Source organism: Brachionichthys hirsutus, chromosome 10 (genome assembly GCF_040956055.1).
Source record: "Brachionichthys hirsutus isolate HB-005 chromosome 10, CSIRO-AGI_Bhir_v1, whole genome shotgun sequence".
In the NCBI taxonomy this organism is placed as follows: domain Eukaryota; kingdom Metazoa; phylum Chordata; class Actinopteri; order Lophiiformes; family Brachionichthyidae; genus Brachionichthys; species Brachionichthys hirsutus.
The window spans coordinates 2369296-2387146 of record NC_090906.1 but is presented as its reverse complement, the minus strand read 5'-3'; the positions used below and the strand labels follow the sequence as shown (position 1 = coordinate 2387146).

Genomic DNA, 17851 nt, shown 5'->3' with positions numbered 1-17851 from the left:
ATTCACCCACTCGTGTTTGTGCACTTGGCTGGATAATCCCAGCTCCGCAGGCAAACACATCATGTCAAATCCTCTCTGAGTGTTTGTCGTTCCTCTCAGAGAGGCAGATCCCGCCCGACGCGTTCGTCGCTGTTCACCAGTGCATTTCACAATTGTCGTGTTTTCTCCGGTGACCTCCAGAGTGGAACCGTGACTCCCTACAAAGCGTGCCTGGATTGTCACGCTGAGGAACTTCCTGCCGGACCGGCCCCCTTTTAAAGGACTGCTTGTATCACCTTTTCAGATCGGTATTCATCTGGGGAGGTACTCCTGTGGAATTCTGCTGACGTTCCTGCTCTGCAGTGCCTGGTCAACGGTATGAATGAAGGAGTCGATCGTCTGTGTCATGTCAGGGGTGAAGGGGTCGAAGGAGGGTCGCTGGGGCCCCGAGCGTTTGAAATGGCCGTCCTGGTTGCTCTGGGCGCAGAGCAGCTTCTCCTCCGTCATAGTGACATTTAGGAAGCCGGTGATGAGGTCGAGCTGCGGGAGAAGAGCCCTCTGCAGCTCCTCGTAATGCACCACCAGCAGCCGACGTCCAAACTTCAACCAGCTCAATGCGTGGGATGCCCACCAGGGGGCGTAGCTGGAAACGAACTCTGGCCATTCTACAAGAGAGAGAGCGAGATCATTGTAACTTCTGAATGCTGCTCATTCTCAGAACTTCCTTCTTGGCACATATTTTAATAATTGCATCACCTATTAGATCCATTTAATTCGTCTTCACTCATCTTGTTTAGCCAACAAAGAAATATTTCCTCTAAGTCTCCTCCCCGGGCCCTGGTACCCCCGTGGTTGGAAAATAAAATGCAACTAAAGAGCCCTTCTGCCCCCCAACATGCTACTCCAGTGGGGGGGGGGAATATCATGCAAAGCCAAACAGGCCGCCCTCGATGCTAGAAAATGAGCAGATTCAGGATTTGAAATAGCTTCAGCATAAAAGCGGAGGCGTGAATGAACTGCTGACCCGACAATAACTGACTGTGTTTGCACAATTCCAAGGTCTTTCAGATTAATCGTGCTCAGTCAGAAAATATAAAACAGCACGAATGGAAATGCTGAATGTCTCCTTCTTCGTCCTCTCTCCTGATTGCAATGTAAGATTTTTAAAATTTCACTTTTGAAGCGTCAAAACTTAGTCGTTCTAATTTCTCTGTTCAAACCAGCAAATGTTAAAAAGGAAAACAAGGATAGCAGCACTACCGACATATATAAGGTATAGTCATAAAAAACGAATGCTCCAGACCCTAAATATTTGCATATATTTCCTCACTCAAAATGAGAAAAGTAAAAACATTAAAAAAAATACCAAAGGCACCAGTTCAGTGTTTTTGGTGCATGAAAAATCCTTTTTGAGTTCTCTTTCCAGACAGATGGACGCAGCGAAACCTGCCGCGGGGAAAACAAGCTTTGAGAGACGAGCACGGTAAAAAGCTGTACAAGTTGAACTGAGAGGAATGAAGCGCTTCGCGGATGCCCTCTGGTCATCTGGCGCTGCAGCACCAACAGCAGGACGTTCTGCAGCAGAGCCGTAAATGACCCCCACCATTACGCTGCTACCAAGCGGGCTGCATTACCTTTGCTCTTCCACTGGGCCGCTGTGGCGTGTCCCAAGTGTCCGGCGCACTTGCGGTTGAATTCGGCCACGAGGGAGCGGTACGGGTTTCGAATGAGCAGGATGGTGGAATCAAACATCTCGATCTCTTTCTGACCGCTCTCGTGGGTCTTCACGCAGATGCTTCGACCACTCCTCCAGAAGTCCTTCTCCCCTTTGAAACCTGAATAAACGAATGAATGAATGAATGAATGACAGCGAGCTGGAAGAGAATGGCTCATTTAAAGTCAGAGCCCCCCCCCCCTACCTCTGTTGTAGAGCGTGCCATCAAAGTAGAAGCTGCCGGTGTAGTAGCCGGTGACCAGCTCGATCAGGTGGCGGACCCATGTGTTTCCGGCTCCAGGAAAACTAGAAAGAGCCACCAGGGAGTTGGATCTTTGAGGCAGAAACATCCTCTCCTTGCACCTGGAGTCTAGAAGGACAGAATTGTCATTGCCGGGGTTTTAAAAAACTGGGAGGGGGGGGGGGACAGCTAATAAGAATATCAGAACATCTAGACTATAATTGCAGAAGAAGCTGCAGAGATTCTAAAGTGAATTGTGCTTCCACAGGCACAGAACAAAATCGTATGTGAAATAAATTGCAGCACCGTTGCAAGAGCCGGTCTGATCTAAATTTGGGATGAATACTGCTTTCAAGAGCAATTTCTCCCTTAATCATGCACTAAGTGTTCTTTCCCCAAGGACGCGGCGCTCGTGGACAGTGTCGGCGAACAGGCTGCTTTTATCCCGGGTTATTTATACAGGTTGTTTCACGGGAGGAAAGAGATGCTGGAGCTGCGCCGGCGGTGTGATCCGTAAAAAAAGTGATGACAAAGCAGGAAGAAAATACAGACACGGCCCACTAATTACCGTTTCTTGTCCGTGCGTTAGTGGGAGTGAACAACCCCCAACGACTCATTACAGTATGGTGGGGTTGGACTTGGGGGGGGGGGTATTTCATCATGTTCTTCGGCTTCTCTTGGATTAATGCATCATATTAATGATGAAATCAGAGGTTTGGTCTCTAGGAATGTGTGCTAATATGAATCCTCGTTTAAAAAAAACAACCCATCTGGATGCAACAAATTTAAATGCTTGTTTTTACAAAAAAAATAAACAATTATATTATGGTTATAATTTTTTTTTGCATAAGGATCAGGTGACTGGCCTGGGCAGAGCATCATTCTAGTTCTCTCTGTTGAGCCAATCAGAGCACAGCGCTGTATCTGCAGATGTCTCACCAAGCACAGGAGTGTGATACACCTGGAAGTGATCGCTCCCGGTGGACTCCACCGACGTGGTACGGTTCCCAGCACACCGCTGGCTGTCAGACTGCCGGTTGAGACTGAACAGAGAGGACAGCCACGTGCAGAAACAGCGGGGCTCCTTGAACACAGCCAGGGGGAGCTCCTGCAAACCAAAAAGCAGCCAGTGTCATCGTAGAGCGACATGCTAGCCATGCTAATGTAAAGCAGGAACAGCTGCACATGATGTTGATTCTTTTTTTTATATATATAGGAAAAGGTCAGAATGATTTCAAAGCAAGAGGAAAGATGTAAAAGGAATGCCCAAAAACGCCCCACTGTGAGAAGTAATCGCCGTGCAATCGCCTCCACAGGATGGGCAACGTCTACCAGACGGTATCGGCCTTCTTAAACCCTCAACGGTCGGTAATCTGCAGCTCCAGGCTCCCACATCCGATCTCCGGGGAGCGCACCACAATAAACCGATCATCCGGTCTGTAATTCTCCTGCTAATTCAAACCTTATCTGTGCAGGTCTCGACGCAGGACTGCACGGTGAGGTTGGACTGACGGGAGCGGATGGGGAAGGTGCTGATGGTGCTCTTAGGAAGCTCGAAGCAGCCGCGGCGGTGAACGTTCCTGACTGCAAAATGAAAATTACACACGAGGAGACAGTTAGCAGGAAAAGTGGATCCGGATCCAGCATGAGAGCGTTTTTCATTTATTTACAGACAAGGAGGAGGAAAGGCTTTACCGATAATCTAAAAAAAAAAACCCACAACGTTATTTAACATCGGCCTGAATATCAGTCACAGATCGGTTTGTCTGCCCTGATTACAGTCATGCAAATGTTCCTGTGAGATTAATATATTCAGAATGCAGCTCCAGATCTCCAGAGAACCTTCCTATCAGCAATAATCTGCCGACAGCATCAGAAAATGGAAATGTCCAGTCCTGTTTCAAGCAGCTATCTATCAGCTGGAGGATCGCTGGCACTGATTCAAAATAAAGTTAAAAAGCTAAATCTAAAAAAGAAGGCGCCGTGTCTTTTATTGGGGACTATCTTCATCCGTGGATTAACACACATTTAGTGTTGGAGGTGATGTGGCACATCGGTTTACTGTGCTGCTCAACATTTTAAAGCGCCTTGAAACATCAAATCTGAAGAAGCTCCATCTGTTAAATCGGCCGTTCACCGGCGGCTGACGGGGGCTGACGGGGGCTCGCAGCTGCCGGTTGTCAAACGGACCCGGTATTTACCGTTTCGATCACCGGTCAAATCAACGTTTGGCGCTGAAGATATGCCGTTTTAATAGATCAAATCGTCCCATCCCGGCCGTGTCCTATCGACTCCGGGTCACCCCTTCCACACAGACATTGATTCAGAGCCGCCGCTACCGATGAGGCAGAACGGGAGCGACACCCCCCATTAGGCCTTTATGGCGTTTATACAGAGCAGCGAGACGCAATAAAGCTGCAGAAGTGCTGCTTTAAACAGATTTAAACATGGTGTGTGTGTGTGTGTGGGGGGGGGGGGGGGCACCGAACCAATGACACAATCTGAGTGAGGAAGTGTAAAGAGAAGCGAGCAGCGACACACGCCGTGGTGCTGATTAAAAGCCGCCTCCTCCCTCCCTCTGTGGACTCACATCTCCTGTGACCCGGCAGCTGCTCCTCCACCTTGTAAATGGACAGTCGTCCCACGCCGCCGCATGGAGACCCCCGCTCGCTGCGGCACGCCACACTGCAATCCTCCTCTGGAGCGCGAGGGCCGGAGATCCGGTTCCCACAGTGGCATTCAGCGCCATACTCTAGACCTGCAAACTGGTACCCACTGCACACACACACACACACACTAAAGCCGGTTCCTTGGAGCAAAGCGATCTTAGCTAACACTTCAAACCTATCATTTAACGTCCCATCGTGTCCAATCCGTCCCCTGTGACATTTGTCCGTCCTCTGACTTTTCCACCGCCGCCACCTCTTGATCTGTGCTTTCCATATCAACGTAGCGGTGACTCATCCTCGCTCTTCATCCGTCCTCTCCGGGACGGACAGAACCCCCCCCCCCCCCCCCCCCCCATTAAAACTGACCTTTTCATATGTGTCCTTTCAAGGCTCCTGATAAATCGTCTTGGCTTTTAACTTTAACTCTTTGTGGTAATCATCCCGCTCAGGCTAGCCCGCTGTAGACCCGAGGCGTAGCGCCGACTACACCCACACTCCTTCCTGTCCAGCTGAGATATCACAAGGAATAATTTAAGAAGGCCATAAATTCTTGCGTTTCCTTTGAAGCATCCTGCCGCTGCACTTTGTCTCGTGGATTATGGACACGTTAACGCTGCAAAGGAGCCAGGAATATTCCCCCTCCGACTACAAGAAGGCAGATATCTCACCTCCGACTCACCACCTGCCATAGGCAGCTCATTAAGCTTTCTAGCACCCCCCCCCCCCCTGCAACAGATGAAGCCTTCTGTCCTGGCCTATGCACTCCCTCACACTCCTCATCTCTCACTGCCATCCAGCCACCTGGCTCTCCGCTGACGCCGAACACAGGAGGCATTCACGGAGGAGCTGGAGACAGCAGGCCCTCTGTGGGCCCCTCCCCAGGAGCCCCCCCCCCCCCCCCGCTGCAGACACATTACCTTTCCGAGCAGGTGTCCTGACACAGAGAACTGGTCATTTTTCGCAGGTCGTAAAGCATGGTTCCTCCCAGGGCTCGCTCGCTGGCGTTGTGCAGAAAGCAGCCGATGTAGGTTCCTGCACGTCGACAGAGGAAAGTCAGCCCGGAGAACGATGAGCCAATGCATCGATTGGATTAAGAGATGAAATTAAAGCCTACGTAGTCAGCCGATCTTTTATTTCTAGGGCTCCGTTTATTCCCCTTATCCTGAGGATGAAATCACGTTCCATAAAGCCCTTAAGTAAAGTGCTTTAATTCCATTTTGAGACTCGCGATCTGTTTTGCATGAAGAGGAAACTTGTCATTAATCACAAACAATAGTTTGATTTCCCCCTTTTTGGCTGTAGACAAACATCACCCACAGGTTTCGGGGGGGGGGGGGGGGGGGAAGGATGAGCACGAATCCGCTTCTAGATCCATTTCTAGAACGACACAGAAACCATCTGCAGCCATCTCGCGCTGTTTGTGCTATTTTCTTTTCATTTCGGCGGTATTTCAGACTGATAAAGGCGTCGACCAAATGAGGCTGATCGGGGTCAAATGTCTCTGCGGAGCTTCGGAACATTAACTGGCCAAAATAAAGCAAACTGAAACCTCGAGGTCTGTAAAAAATAGCAAATGATCAACCAATCAGCTTGACTGTAGGACCAGCGATTAGACCCAGCCCTGATAACGTTCACCACGTTTTCAGGTCCGACTCCGTTCTTTGAAATTGATTCTGAGCATATTTGCACCAATGAGAACCCCCCCCTATAATAACTACAATCACCCTGAATGGACTCTGTCCCATGTTATCACACACTCACGGTTAAATGGATATTGACATTCTGGACAAAGCCCAGGCCTCTCTCCGCTTTAAGTCGGCCACTTAGAGCGTCCTCTAACTGTGCCAAGGCTGCCTTTGTGTCATCACTTCACTCGCGCTGATTATACGCAGCAGCATTGTGGGATGCAATTTCTGGCTAATTTAAAACATGGCGAGGCCTAATTTATCGCCCAATGTGGATAATTATTTCTACATTCCACATTTACTTACACTGGAATAAAGAACGGCCCCAGTAGGAGGAAGGATGTAAAGCGGATCTAATCAGAAGTTATTGGACCATAAAAACAAACCCAATCCTGTCTTTGGTTTTTAATCCTCGTCTTTTGTCACACTGTTCTAATCAAAATCTGCTCAGCTGAGACGGGAGCGATCTCGGCTTTAGGTTTGAGTGCTGCTCATCCAGGCAGGTTGGAGGTTTAGAGGATCCTTTTCAGCAACTGGTCAAACAGAATTTAATCGGCGGCGCTGCCGGGATGGCAGAGGAGCCAGCAACGAACCGAGAAATCCCCGGCAGGCCGGGCATCGTCATATCGAATTTGTGATTCAATCAGTCTGCGACGTCCTCTGAAGAGTGTCCAGCTCGCCGTTTCAGGGCTGAGTCACTGCGTCCACATCAGGAGGCGAGCGCCGGCGAGCAGCTCTGCTTCAGAGCACTGAGGCCGGGCTGCCAGAGACGGTTGGGACGCACCACCCAACGGCGAGCCTCTCCCTCACCCCCCATTACGCCCCTCTCTGGTGGGACGGGTCATCAAAGTGAAGGAGGGGCCCACGGCTTGGGCGTTAATGGAGGGAAGCAGCCTGGATTCCCACACGTGACGGAAGTGACCACTCACGTCTGACGCCGCGTCACTTTCCTTACGCCAAGACAGATGGATCCCGTTCCTCCCCGCTGGAGGGGACGGAGGAGGCCGAGGACACAGCGACCGGGGAGGACAGGAGCTTCTGCCGGCGGGAGCGTGAGCTCAGCGTGTGTCTGTTTCAGAGCCCGTGGAGGCTTCACGCCGCAGAACGCCTTCAGGGATGTGAATCCACAGCAGAGAGGCTCTGAAGGCAGGCTGTGTATTCATTCTGATACTGAATAATCCCGCATCTACAAAATCAGGGGCTTGGCTCGGCTTCGGAAACGGTGGACACACACAAAAAAAAATCTCTGACGGAGAGTCGATATGATATTCAGAGCGGAGAGGCTAAAGCTACAAATATTAATATAGTAGTTCATAATATTCTAAGATGATAAATAAACTAATCTAAAAGTATATGATGAAATAAAAACATGTTAAAAATGTCATACTTTTTTTAATAGCAACTATAAAAGTTAAAATGATCTGATGGTGGCGTAGTGGTTAGCACTGCTAACGACAAAAAACGACAGACGAGTGCGGCCGTCAAGTCGAACAAAATCGACTGCCTTAATGCTAATAATAACGATGCGCTGGCGACACATCCGGGGTGTATCTCTCAGCAGATAAAGCTGCTTATCACAGATATATATGGGAGTATAGAGTTCAAATATACAACATGTATTCCCAATAATAAGAGCGAGGACAGACGAGAGTTCTGCGCTACTATCCAACGCATCGATCCTAAATTCAATGTCGTAATAGGAGAAACTCCCTCTGCAGTGATGAGCTAGTACTGATTATTGGTTCGTTTGTGGACCAATAATGAGCAGGGGCTGGGAGGCTGGATTCACGCGCTGTGCCTCAAAGCGGGGCGTGAACATTGTGTGAACCGGATTATTCTCCTCGCTGAGCGCTCGGTGGAAAAGGTCGCCGGGCTTCCTCTCGCGTCTGAAGCGGTTCAGCTTAGCGTAAAGGCAGGGAACGACCGCCGCGGCTCTGTGCTGCTACGCAGTGGACTATATTTCGGCTGGGCTCAGTGAGGTCCCTGCTGGGTTGCCAGGCAACCACGCAGCGATGACAAGACTCCAAAACCATACAGCACAAAGAGGATATCATTGTGATAATTGGGGAAATACTGCCAGATGGACTTTTAAGCTTGAGTCTTTTATATTCGATTTATATTATATTCAATTGCGGATTGCAAAAAAATTATCATGCAAATTATCAGAGGATCGTTGATTTAATCAGCCAATCAGCTTCTCCTTTCCCCAAACAAAACAGGTCTTCTACAGGTGCGATGAGGAATCTTTTCCAGGTGGCTGTTGCTGAACCTGATCCCATTCCTGCCTCCAACATGTCTCATCTGGATTACCTACTTAGGATCTGAGCAGTGATGTGGAGGTTGTTTTTGTTTTTTTAAACAAAGGCGGATTAAGAGCTCTTGCAGGATACGTTTCAAGAAGGAGCCGGAGGACTAAATGTTCCACTGGAGGTAATTCCTTTGTATTTATCCTTCCAGCAAAATTGCAGAGGCACCGACCCGCCTGCTCAAGGAGCCGGCGGCTCTCCGGGGAACGCTAAAGGTAATGGTGGAGGCTCCTTAACGGAGAGCACGGCTTAGGAATTAGAGCCTTTCTATCTTCCCGATTACTAATTTATTTTCTCGAGAGCACTTTTGGTGTCATTTCCTTCTCTGGCTTTTTTCTTTCGGGGGGGGGGGGATCTCAGAGCTTCGTCCCTCATCTACCGGATCCGAAGCACCCGCATGTAAAATGTCACATAAATGTGTAATGAAGCTCCTCTAAATGTTCCGAGGTCACGATGATCTATTCTTAAGTGTAGAATGAAGCCCGCCGCGTGAGGCAGCCGGATGTCTTACCTCGGCCTCCGGGGCCCCCGGCGCTCGAAGACTAAGCCAAATAGAAAATAAACGTGTGTATTTACACACTCGTGTATTATTAAGCAGGAAGACCAGCGGCTCAGTCAACATATGGCCGACCGAGACGCTCAGATCGCTCCGGTCCTCTATCTCAGATGTTGCGATGTCATGACGGGGCGTCTTTCGGCTCTTACTTAATGCCGATAGGAGTCAGCGGCCTTGGCTACAGGTCACTGTGCTGCACAAGGACAGGCAGGACATCATGGCAAGTTGCAATGAGGCCCCCAACAAGTCAACCGAGGCGTCCTGTCGGAGGCCTGGACGACAAGCGGCTGAGCATCGTCCAACCCCCCGCGTCGCTTCCAGCTCTATTCTATTACGGGTTTTGTGGCGAGGAGCGGAATTAAGGCCGGGCAGCTAGTTCGGAGCGTTCAGCTGACTTTCATGTCGTTAACGCCTCGCTGGCGCAGTAATTATTGTAAATAGGGCAAATGGTGGCCAGTGGACTCGTGTTAACATCACCACTGGTCGCTCTGCTTCTTGCCTGCCGGCGGCGGAGCTGCAGCGGCGCTAATGAAGTTACAGCGAAGAGGAGACTGTGTCACTGTGGAAACGTCGGACTGCCGGGGCGGACCGAGAGCAGAGGTGTGTGTGGAGTTCTGTACCTTTCTGTCGGCTGCTCCGGTGGACCGGCGCTCTCTGCTCCGGGCTCTCCGGCAGCAGACTGTGAAACCAGCGCCGGTGCAAGCGGTGGCCGCCCAGGTTTTGTGAAGCGGGCCGGTGGCGCCCAGCTTCGGCTTCCCCTCCGGACACAGGCTGGACAGCGGCCCACCTCGACCGCGCCCTCACACCCAGCCCGGCCATCCTGAGGGCGGTGGGGGGGGCCACCAGGGAGAGCGAGGGCGGCAGGCCGGCCCGGCTCGGCTGGGCCACCCTGACGGCGGAGCGCTGGAGGAGCAGGACGCTGCCCGCCATCAGATAGGCGATCCCCAGGCAGAGCAGCAGCACCTGAGCCCGCTTCAGGAGGCAGTGGAGTCTGCAGAGGGGGGGCGCCATCCTGTTTCCTGTCTCACCTTCGCTCAGGATCAGCTCACGGATTCCATCTTTAACCTACTTCCAACAACGACTGAAGACATTGTGTCCCGGTCCTTCATGGAGTCCAGTGAACGCCGGATGAGTCACAACAGAGGGATTTAATATCCAAAGCTGTGGCTGCTGCCTTCAGGATGATCCTTGGGGGGTGGGGGTGGGGGTGGGGGGAGAGACAAAAACCCACAAGCTGCTGGGTTTAAAGCAGAAGTGTGTTTTTCAGCATGCGAACGCAATCAGAGGGAAGTCGGATTAGACGCGCGGCTCGAGTTGACATATGGGCCTCTGCTTCTGTCTTGCAGCATCTTGCGGCAGCGGCACCCCCCTCAGTGTATGCCCCCCCTCGGTGAGCGCCATTCCATTGCTTTGATTCCGGCCATTTGTTCTTAATTCAGGAGCCTGCCTGGAGGTGCGATCTGAAATTCATGTCGTTCCTACGCTTGTGCCCTCGTGTGTCTGCAACGCGGGAGGAGAGAACAGGAAGGAGATGGTGACCCCACCCCCCCACCAGCTTTGAACTCTCAGGTGCTTTTCGGTGAAATGGCGTCACAGGATCAAACACTGTCTCTGGAGAGGGCATCGCGGGCGCTTATGAAACGAGGATTATCCTTTCTGCATGCGACCATCGCTGTCGATGTGGGGAGAGGAATGAGCAAAGACTCGATGCGTTCTGAGCGATTGTCCTCAGTGGCCCGTTGGAAACCCGTCTCCGGCGGGTCCACTGGAGTCTGTGGAGAATCCAGTGGACCCGGAGGAGAAATGATTCAACTCCAATCAGCCGAACCTCCGTTGACGACACGACAACAGCTGAAACTTTCATTTCTCATTCAATATTAATCGACACCTTTAGCGTCCCTCATTAGAGACATGTTAGCTATTCAGGTGTTGCCACGATGACAGCGCAGACCCTCACAGTCTTTGTTTGACAGGAGACTTTGTCCTGTTATGGTTTACATTCTTCATCATGTCTGATTGCCGCTGCTGATCCGACCGTCTTCTCCAACGCATTAAATGTCGATGATTTACGTACGAAAACAAGACAGCAAGGGCTTTTTTGAAATGCTCCTCTTAGACAGGATGCTTGACTGTAATTGTACTGTAATACATGCTACTGTGTGACTGTACTTGTACTCTAACATTCTATCTAATAAATATTTTCATCATCATCATCCGGATGAGACAAGGAATGTTTGGGATTCTGTTCTCGGGAAACCAAACTGGACATTTTTTGGTCCTCTGGATCAGCAGTATGTCCAGAGGAGGAGATGTTCGGTGATGCTCTGGAGCTGCTTTTGCTTCCTGGTCCAGGAAATCCTGGAAGAAAACGTCTCCGTCTGTGAGGAGGATGAAGGATGAAGGATGAAGGATGAAGGGTTCACTGGACAGGATCCCAAGCAGACCTCTAAATCCACCAAGGCTTAGTTTCGTTCTAGAGTCCCTGGTAGGTAAACCGAGGAATAATAAGTGGAAGACTTTGAGGAATGGGCTAAGATTCCACAGGAAGCTGGTGGGTCTCCATAAGACACAAGCTGAAGGGTCCCCATAAGACACAATCTGAAGGGTCTCCATAAAACACAAGCTGAAGGGTCTCCATAAAACACAAGCTGAAGGGTCCCCATGAGACACAAGCTGAAGGGTCTCCATAAGACACAAGCTGAAGGGTCCCCATGAGACACAAGCTGAAGGGTCTCCATAAGACACAAGCTGAAGGGTCTCCATAAAACACAGGCTGAAGGGTCTCCATAAAACACAAGCTGAAGGGTCTCCATAAAACACAGGCTGAAGGGTCTCCATAAGACACAAGCTGAAGGGTCCCCATGAGACACAAGCTGAAGGGTCTCCATAAGACACAAGCTGAAGGGTCTCCATAAGACACAAGCTGAAGGGTCTGCATAAGACACAAGAAACGTTTGTCATTAATGGTTGAATCGTTCAGAGACTGCAGCAGTCAGTAAAAGTAACATTTTAGATTTAAAATATCTGCTGCCTCCATGCCGCTCACACACTGTCCTGCCTCTCAGGCGCGTCTCACCATATGTGCCCCCCCCCCCCCCCCCCCCAAATGTAAAGACAAGGGTGGTGCTCCAAGGATGGAAGCAACAGTTTGCACCCTAAAGTCCAAGTTTACGCACAACTCCACGTTTTTTACGCTCCCGAGCCAACGACCCTGAAATATCCGCGTCGCTTCTGTCCTGACGAGCGCGAGGCGAAGATAAAACAAACAAACAAACAAACATCCGGAGTAAACAGCGATCACCTATTTAAGCATTCGAGGTCTTCCATCTTACAACGCCTCACGCCGTCGCTTCCACCATTTACAGCCGCGGGGGGGGGGGGTCTTACCTTCCCCGAAGCGCGATCCCCCGTCAGGTTGGAGCCGTGATGAGATGACCGCTGTTTCCTCCGCTCGCTGTCCGATGAAGGTCTCCCCGCGTCTTCAGCGTTTCCCAGAGCTGCCGTTATATAAGCCCCCCCTCTCTCTCTCTCTCTCTCTCTCTCTCTCTCTATCTCACTCAAAGGCTGGCACGGCGACAAAACGGCACAGACAGTATGTGTGAGTGCGCGCTGGGGGAGAGAGAGAGAGAGAGAAGAGGGAGAGAGGTGATGGAGAGGAGGAGGAGGAGGAGTAGAGGGGGGGGGGGGGACTCATTTGCATTGGTGATCTGAATGCGTCGCAACTCCTCCACTGTGAAAGATTCGCACCCAGCAGCAGTCAACAACTTGCAGCGCAGACATGAAGGGGGGGGGGGGGGGGGGGTATATGCGTACCCCCCCCATGTCGCGCTGCTATTGCCCATTTGAAGGACGTTTGGCGCTGTGTGTGTGTCTGGCATTAAAATAAATGATGAATTCAAGCTCACCCTGCGAGGCTGGGAAAATACCGGCAAACCGTCAAAGACAGAATCAGAGCGGAGCGTCTGGAGATGCAGAAATGAAATGATTCCATTCGAGCTGCTGGGTCGAGGCCTCGTTTTAACGGAACGGATGGAGGCGCAGAGGGAGATCAGTCAACCGGCATTTCAGCACCACGGACAGTTCTTGTCCTGCCGAGAAGCAAAGCGTCACAAAGCGTCCCGGACGACCCCCCCCCCACCGCAGCCCCCCAGCACCATCCCCAGTCCGGACAAAGAAAGGGTCTAAGGCGCAGCCACGTCTCCAGGTTAATCCGGTCTGGAGCCTCAAAATGTTCAGAGGGTGTGTCAAAAAACACCTGAAGAACATCTGAAGAGTCCACGTTTCACGGAACTGAAGCGGGTTGAAGCGTTTTCTAAATGCGGGGGGAAATGATCAGGGTGATCATCAGGATACCGCTCCGATAAAAACCCTGCATGAAGACACACACCTCCAGCTTTAAAGTCTCTCAAAGGAAAAAACAAGCAGATAGATTTCAGCTTTCATCCTTCGTTCTTTGCTGATAAACCTTCATCAGATGTGCTGGATTTTCACAGACCTCGGCGTTCCCACAAAGACCCCGGAGCCTCTCATTTCCCTCCTCTGTTTGTCCTCCTCATTCCACCCTTTTTAATCTGGCTTCACTTCACGTTATCACGGCTGAAGCAGAACCTGCACTCGGCAGTCTCCACGTCTAACTGCATAAATGCACAACTCTTTCTGCAGCCGTCCGCACGTCTTTTGACCTTTGCGTTCGTGAGTTCCTTCCTACAAATTGACTGGAAACCTTGAACAATTAATCGAGCGAGCGTCACTGCTGCGTGCAGATAGTCGCTTTCTTTGAAATGTTCTTGCACTTTTTAAATTCTGCTTGCACATTTACATTGCTCTCTGCAGAAACGTTGTGTGAAAAAGCATCCTCCTGTAATGGGTTTTTCACTGGAACGCACCTCCTTCGCCCCCCCCCCTCGCTGTCCATTCTGCTGTTATCAAAATGCCACCTGCACAAACACGCATACCGATTATTGCACAAATGAAATCTACATACTGCAAAATAAGAGGCATTTATTGTGACATTGGCTGCAGGATTTCTCAGAGACGTAGGTTCCGTGTAGAACCATCCAAATGTGTTCCACCTCCTTGGCGTATTTGCTGCTCCTTTTACCGACTGCTGCAGTCTTTAAATGATGCGATCCTTCAAGGCAAATGTTTTTGTAGGGACTCTTCTTGATGCCGACCTGATGCATATCCAGATACCAGCTTCTGGCAGTGATCCTTAACAATCCCGGCCCATTCTCTCCCAAGCAAAAGGCCCCCTGGCTGTGGAATATTCCCGTTGTACCCTTCTCCAAATCCCATCAGAGATTTTTTTATGGGATTAAATCATTATAAGGGAATGTGCACGATTAATGCGATACCCAACTTCAGAGTCACCTCCATCTTCCCATCAAAATAAATAATATATATATTCAACAGAAAGCCTTGGTTTTTGGTTCTTGTGCTTTTGCCTCCTGTGATCCAGATGACCGCCACTCTAAGGCTCACCGTAAAATCGTGTTTCCATGGAGATGCCAAAAATATCTATATATAGTTTTAATATTCAGGATTGTAAGAAGCGGAGGAACTTTTCATGTGCGCGTAAAGGTTGGTGAAGCTGGTGCTCTTGACCCTAAAGGTGGTGTTTGGGGTCAGAGGTCATCCGGTTGCTGCTGCACATGCAGGTAGCTGAAGAGCAACGTGTGGCGCTTCCTGACTTCCAGAGCCGCACCTCCACCTGTGTATCCTCTGACTATTTGCCAGCGGCGTGGCGTACAGAGATAACCTCTGTAAGGACGGCTTTTTCTTTGAACCCCGTGAAGCTCAGAAACTCCTCGCCATGTTTGCTCGCTGAAGGATCTCCAGTCGCTCCTGTTGCTGATAAGCATTTCTTCCCTCCGCCGGGTCTTTGCAGTCACGTACATCCTCGTGGCTGCTGAGCCGCCGCCGCCGCCGCCGCCGCTCCTATTTTCCTCCGCTCCACTTCCTCATCCTGAAATATTTCCTAGTTGTTAAGGATGACGACTGTTCTCGGCTCCCGTCGACACACATATTAAGGCCTGCACCTGACATCCGCCGCTTGGATTCCCGCCAGCCGCATCAATCTTCAGGCTTTCTTTCACCTTCAGCAAATCCCACTTTTTCCTGAAGGTCGAGCTGCGCAGACAACACCTCAGCGTCTGGAGCCCAGACTGCAACCTTGGTGTGAAGTCACGGAGCCATCCAACCACCTCCACCCTCCTCCTTCCCTTCCCTTTCTTCTTGTGCATAACCATCCCTCCCCTCCCGACTGGGCTCCCTTCAGACCTTAATCCACCCTCTATAACTCCTACAGAAGGTTGCAGCCTCTCTCGAGTTTATCCATGCTAAATTCATCCATTTATCCTGCTCCTCCTTTTAAATTCCGGACCGGCGAGGCTCTTCCACCTCCCCGACCCTTGAGAAGTGGACACAGCCCCCCCCCCCCCCCCCCCCGCCCCCGCCCCCCCATCTCCAAGCGCTGTCCGGTCTAATCACTTCACGTCCAGCTGTCCTGGTATCTGCGCTCGTTTCACATCAAAAACTATACCACAGCTCTCTGCCCACAAACCATCGGCATATATGAATATTAATCTTGCAGTATAGCTCAAGCTTTAGATGTTATATATCTAGTGTACGCGGAGGACAAACCAATCAAGCGGCGCGTCCATAAGTTGCAGCATATAGTTGTTTTTCCTGCGGCTGATTAATGTGGGACCTGAAACAAGCAAAATATGATTAAATATTTATTCTCTCTCATGTTTGCAGTTAAGGCCGTTTCCACCTTCAGAGGAGACGCTGGGATAAAAGACATTGAGTTGGACAGAAAGGAAGGAGATTTTTACGACTGGACTTCCTCCAGTACTCCTCTATTAACTTTGCTGTTTAATGCCGTCATCAAAATTAACACCAGATATCCATCACGTTTTTTTCCCACCGCTGAGAATCCAGGAATGAGATCTTTTTCCTGTTGGAATGAATTATTGATCTGTCAGCGTATTCGGCCCATCTGAGGAGACCGTGTCCACGAGCGAGATGATATACGTGCAAAGAATAATCGCTGCATAAAGCCTCAGCGCCAAAGTCAAAGGCTGCGGCGGCTGGAGTGACTTAAAAAAAAAAGAAAAAGAAATCATGAATAACTTAATTAAATTTGTCGCACAATCCTCGTTAAATATTGGATGTGATGAGAATTCTCATTTGGTGGAGACTCACAAGATTACGAATGTGTCTCAGCTGATTAATTAGAAAAGTATTTTGGAAGAATGGTCAGGAATTTTAACTGCTGCCCAGAAATGGAGCAAAAATATTCTTAAATGCAATCAAAATGTTACATTTTGACAGAAAAAAATGTGCGAATGTTCTCCTAAATTAATGCAGAATCGTTTCTACTCTGATCAGTTTTTATTGGAACAATAAAAACTCTGTAACACTGAAACGCCTGATAACAGCGAGTCCATCATTCACCACCAGACTTTGTTCTCTTACTGTAACACACTGTTGTTCTTCTAACGTGCAAACCCTTGTTGTAGCTCCTTACTAGTGAAACCTGCTCACCAGTAAGTCAGTGGACCTTAACTGGACCTTAACTGGTCCAGGCGTCTCACGCCAATCCTTCTGCTGGTGTTTTCTATACGTGATTTGACACTTCTCTGTGTGTAAAAGACACAGCTGAGGGGCGGTCCAGCTGGGAAAAGGCTTCCTGGAGACCACCGTGAAGCTGCCAGGATATCAGGAAGTTGAATGAATGAATGAACGAATGAATGAATGAATGGTTTGTGGTGCATCACCAAATGCAGTAAAGAGTAACGAGAGGACAATAAATAAATACTGGATTTGGGGAAGACTAAAATAGCTGTCAATGCAGAAACCTTTCTTGCCATGAAATTTTTTAAACAAGTCAGCTTAGTCCAGAAATAAGGACATCAAATAAAACTTTTCAATCTTGGCACACGGAGAGAATTTTGCAAAGCAGCTTGTTGATGATTTGAAACTTCTTGACGATCGGTGACAAGCACATGAAATGACATTCAAAGCATAGTGTTAATTTCATCATGCTCTACTGTTCTCATTCTCTTCCTAAAACCAATTTCAATAGATGTAAAAGGTTTTATTCTCCATGTTTGCGGCATTTCCATCCAGTCTCCTCAGCAGGCGGTGTTTTCACTGGGAGGTCGTATACACAGGACGGAGCCCTGCCACGGATGCAGCATGCACGCTTACTGCCAGAGGCCTGCGTGCTTACTGAATCAATGTTTAACCAGGCCAAGCTTCCCCCATTTCACTGTACATGGGAGGAATCCACCCCACCCTCACCCCCCGTCTCCCCCACAGGGGCCTCAGACCGTCCAACGGAGGATAATTAGTGAAGGGGGCATGCTTTTAAAGCAGCAGACTAAAAGAGGAATGATCCACATTAGCAGAACTTCAGCAGCAAACGGGTCCTCCCCGTTATAAATCTGGTTGTTAGAGAGACTCTAAATGCAAATGAATTAATAAGAATCCTCCACAAGAAACGCTTTCTGCCATTCACGTTTTATTCCATCATTTTAAATCCGTCTGCTCGGGTCAAGAGGACGCCTTACATTGCTACTCCCACGATGCACAGTGTCTACAATTCATATTGGTGTGCGGAGCAGTAAAGCGAGGCAGAAGCATTTTGCATTTGTGCTGTTTAGCATGCCAGCAGCTCCTTCCAGGCTCCCTGCCA

The 17851-nt window shown here is 49.7% G+C and overlaps 1 protein-coding gene across 1 annotated transcript; it reads right to left on the bottom strand.

The window, feature by feature from the left end:
• Positions 1–291: 291 nt before the first annotated feature.
• Positions 292–10161, bottom strand: wscd1b (WSC domain containing 1b). Its single transcript, XM_068744744.1, has 8 exons — positions 9771–10161; positions 5521–5635; positions 4525–4709; positions 3397–3518; positions 2874–3042; positions 1899–2063; positions 1614–1814; positions 292–644 (listed from the first exon to the last, which is right to left on the bottom strand). The coding sequence occupies exons 1-8, from the start codon at positions 10159–10161 to the stop codon at positions 292–294; spliced, it is 1701 nt and encodes a 566-aa protein (XP_068600845.1).
• Between the last annotated feature and the right edge of the window lie 7690 nt (positions 10162–17851).

Excerpts from the sequence above, each read along its gene's own strand:
- wscd1b (XM_068744744.1), bottom strand. The coding sequence starts at position 10,161 with ATGGCGCCCCCCCTCTGCAGACTCCACTGCCTCCTGAAGCGGGCTCAG. Across the intron at positions 4,710-5,520 it reads CAGGACACCTGCTCGGAAAG|TGGGTACCAGTTTGCAGGTC; the intron begins GTAATGTGTCTG and ends GTGTGTGTGCAG. Across the intron at positions 3,519-4,524 it reads GCTGCCGGGTCACAGGAGAT|TCAGGAACGTTCACCGCCGC; the intron begins GTGAGTCCACAG and ends TTCATTTTGCAG.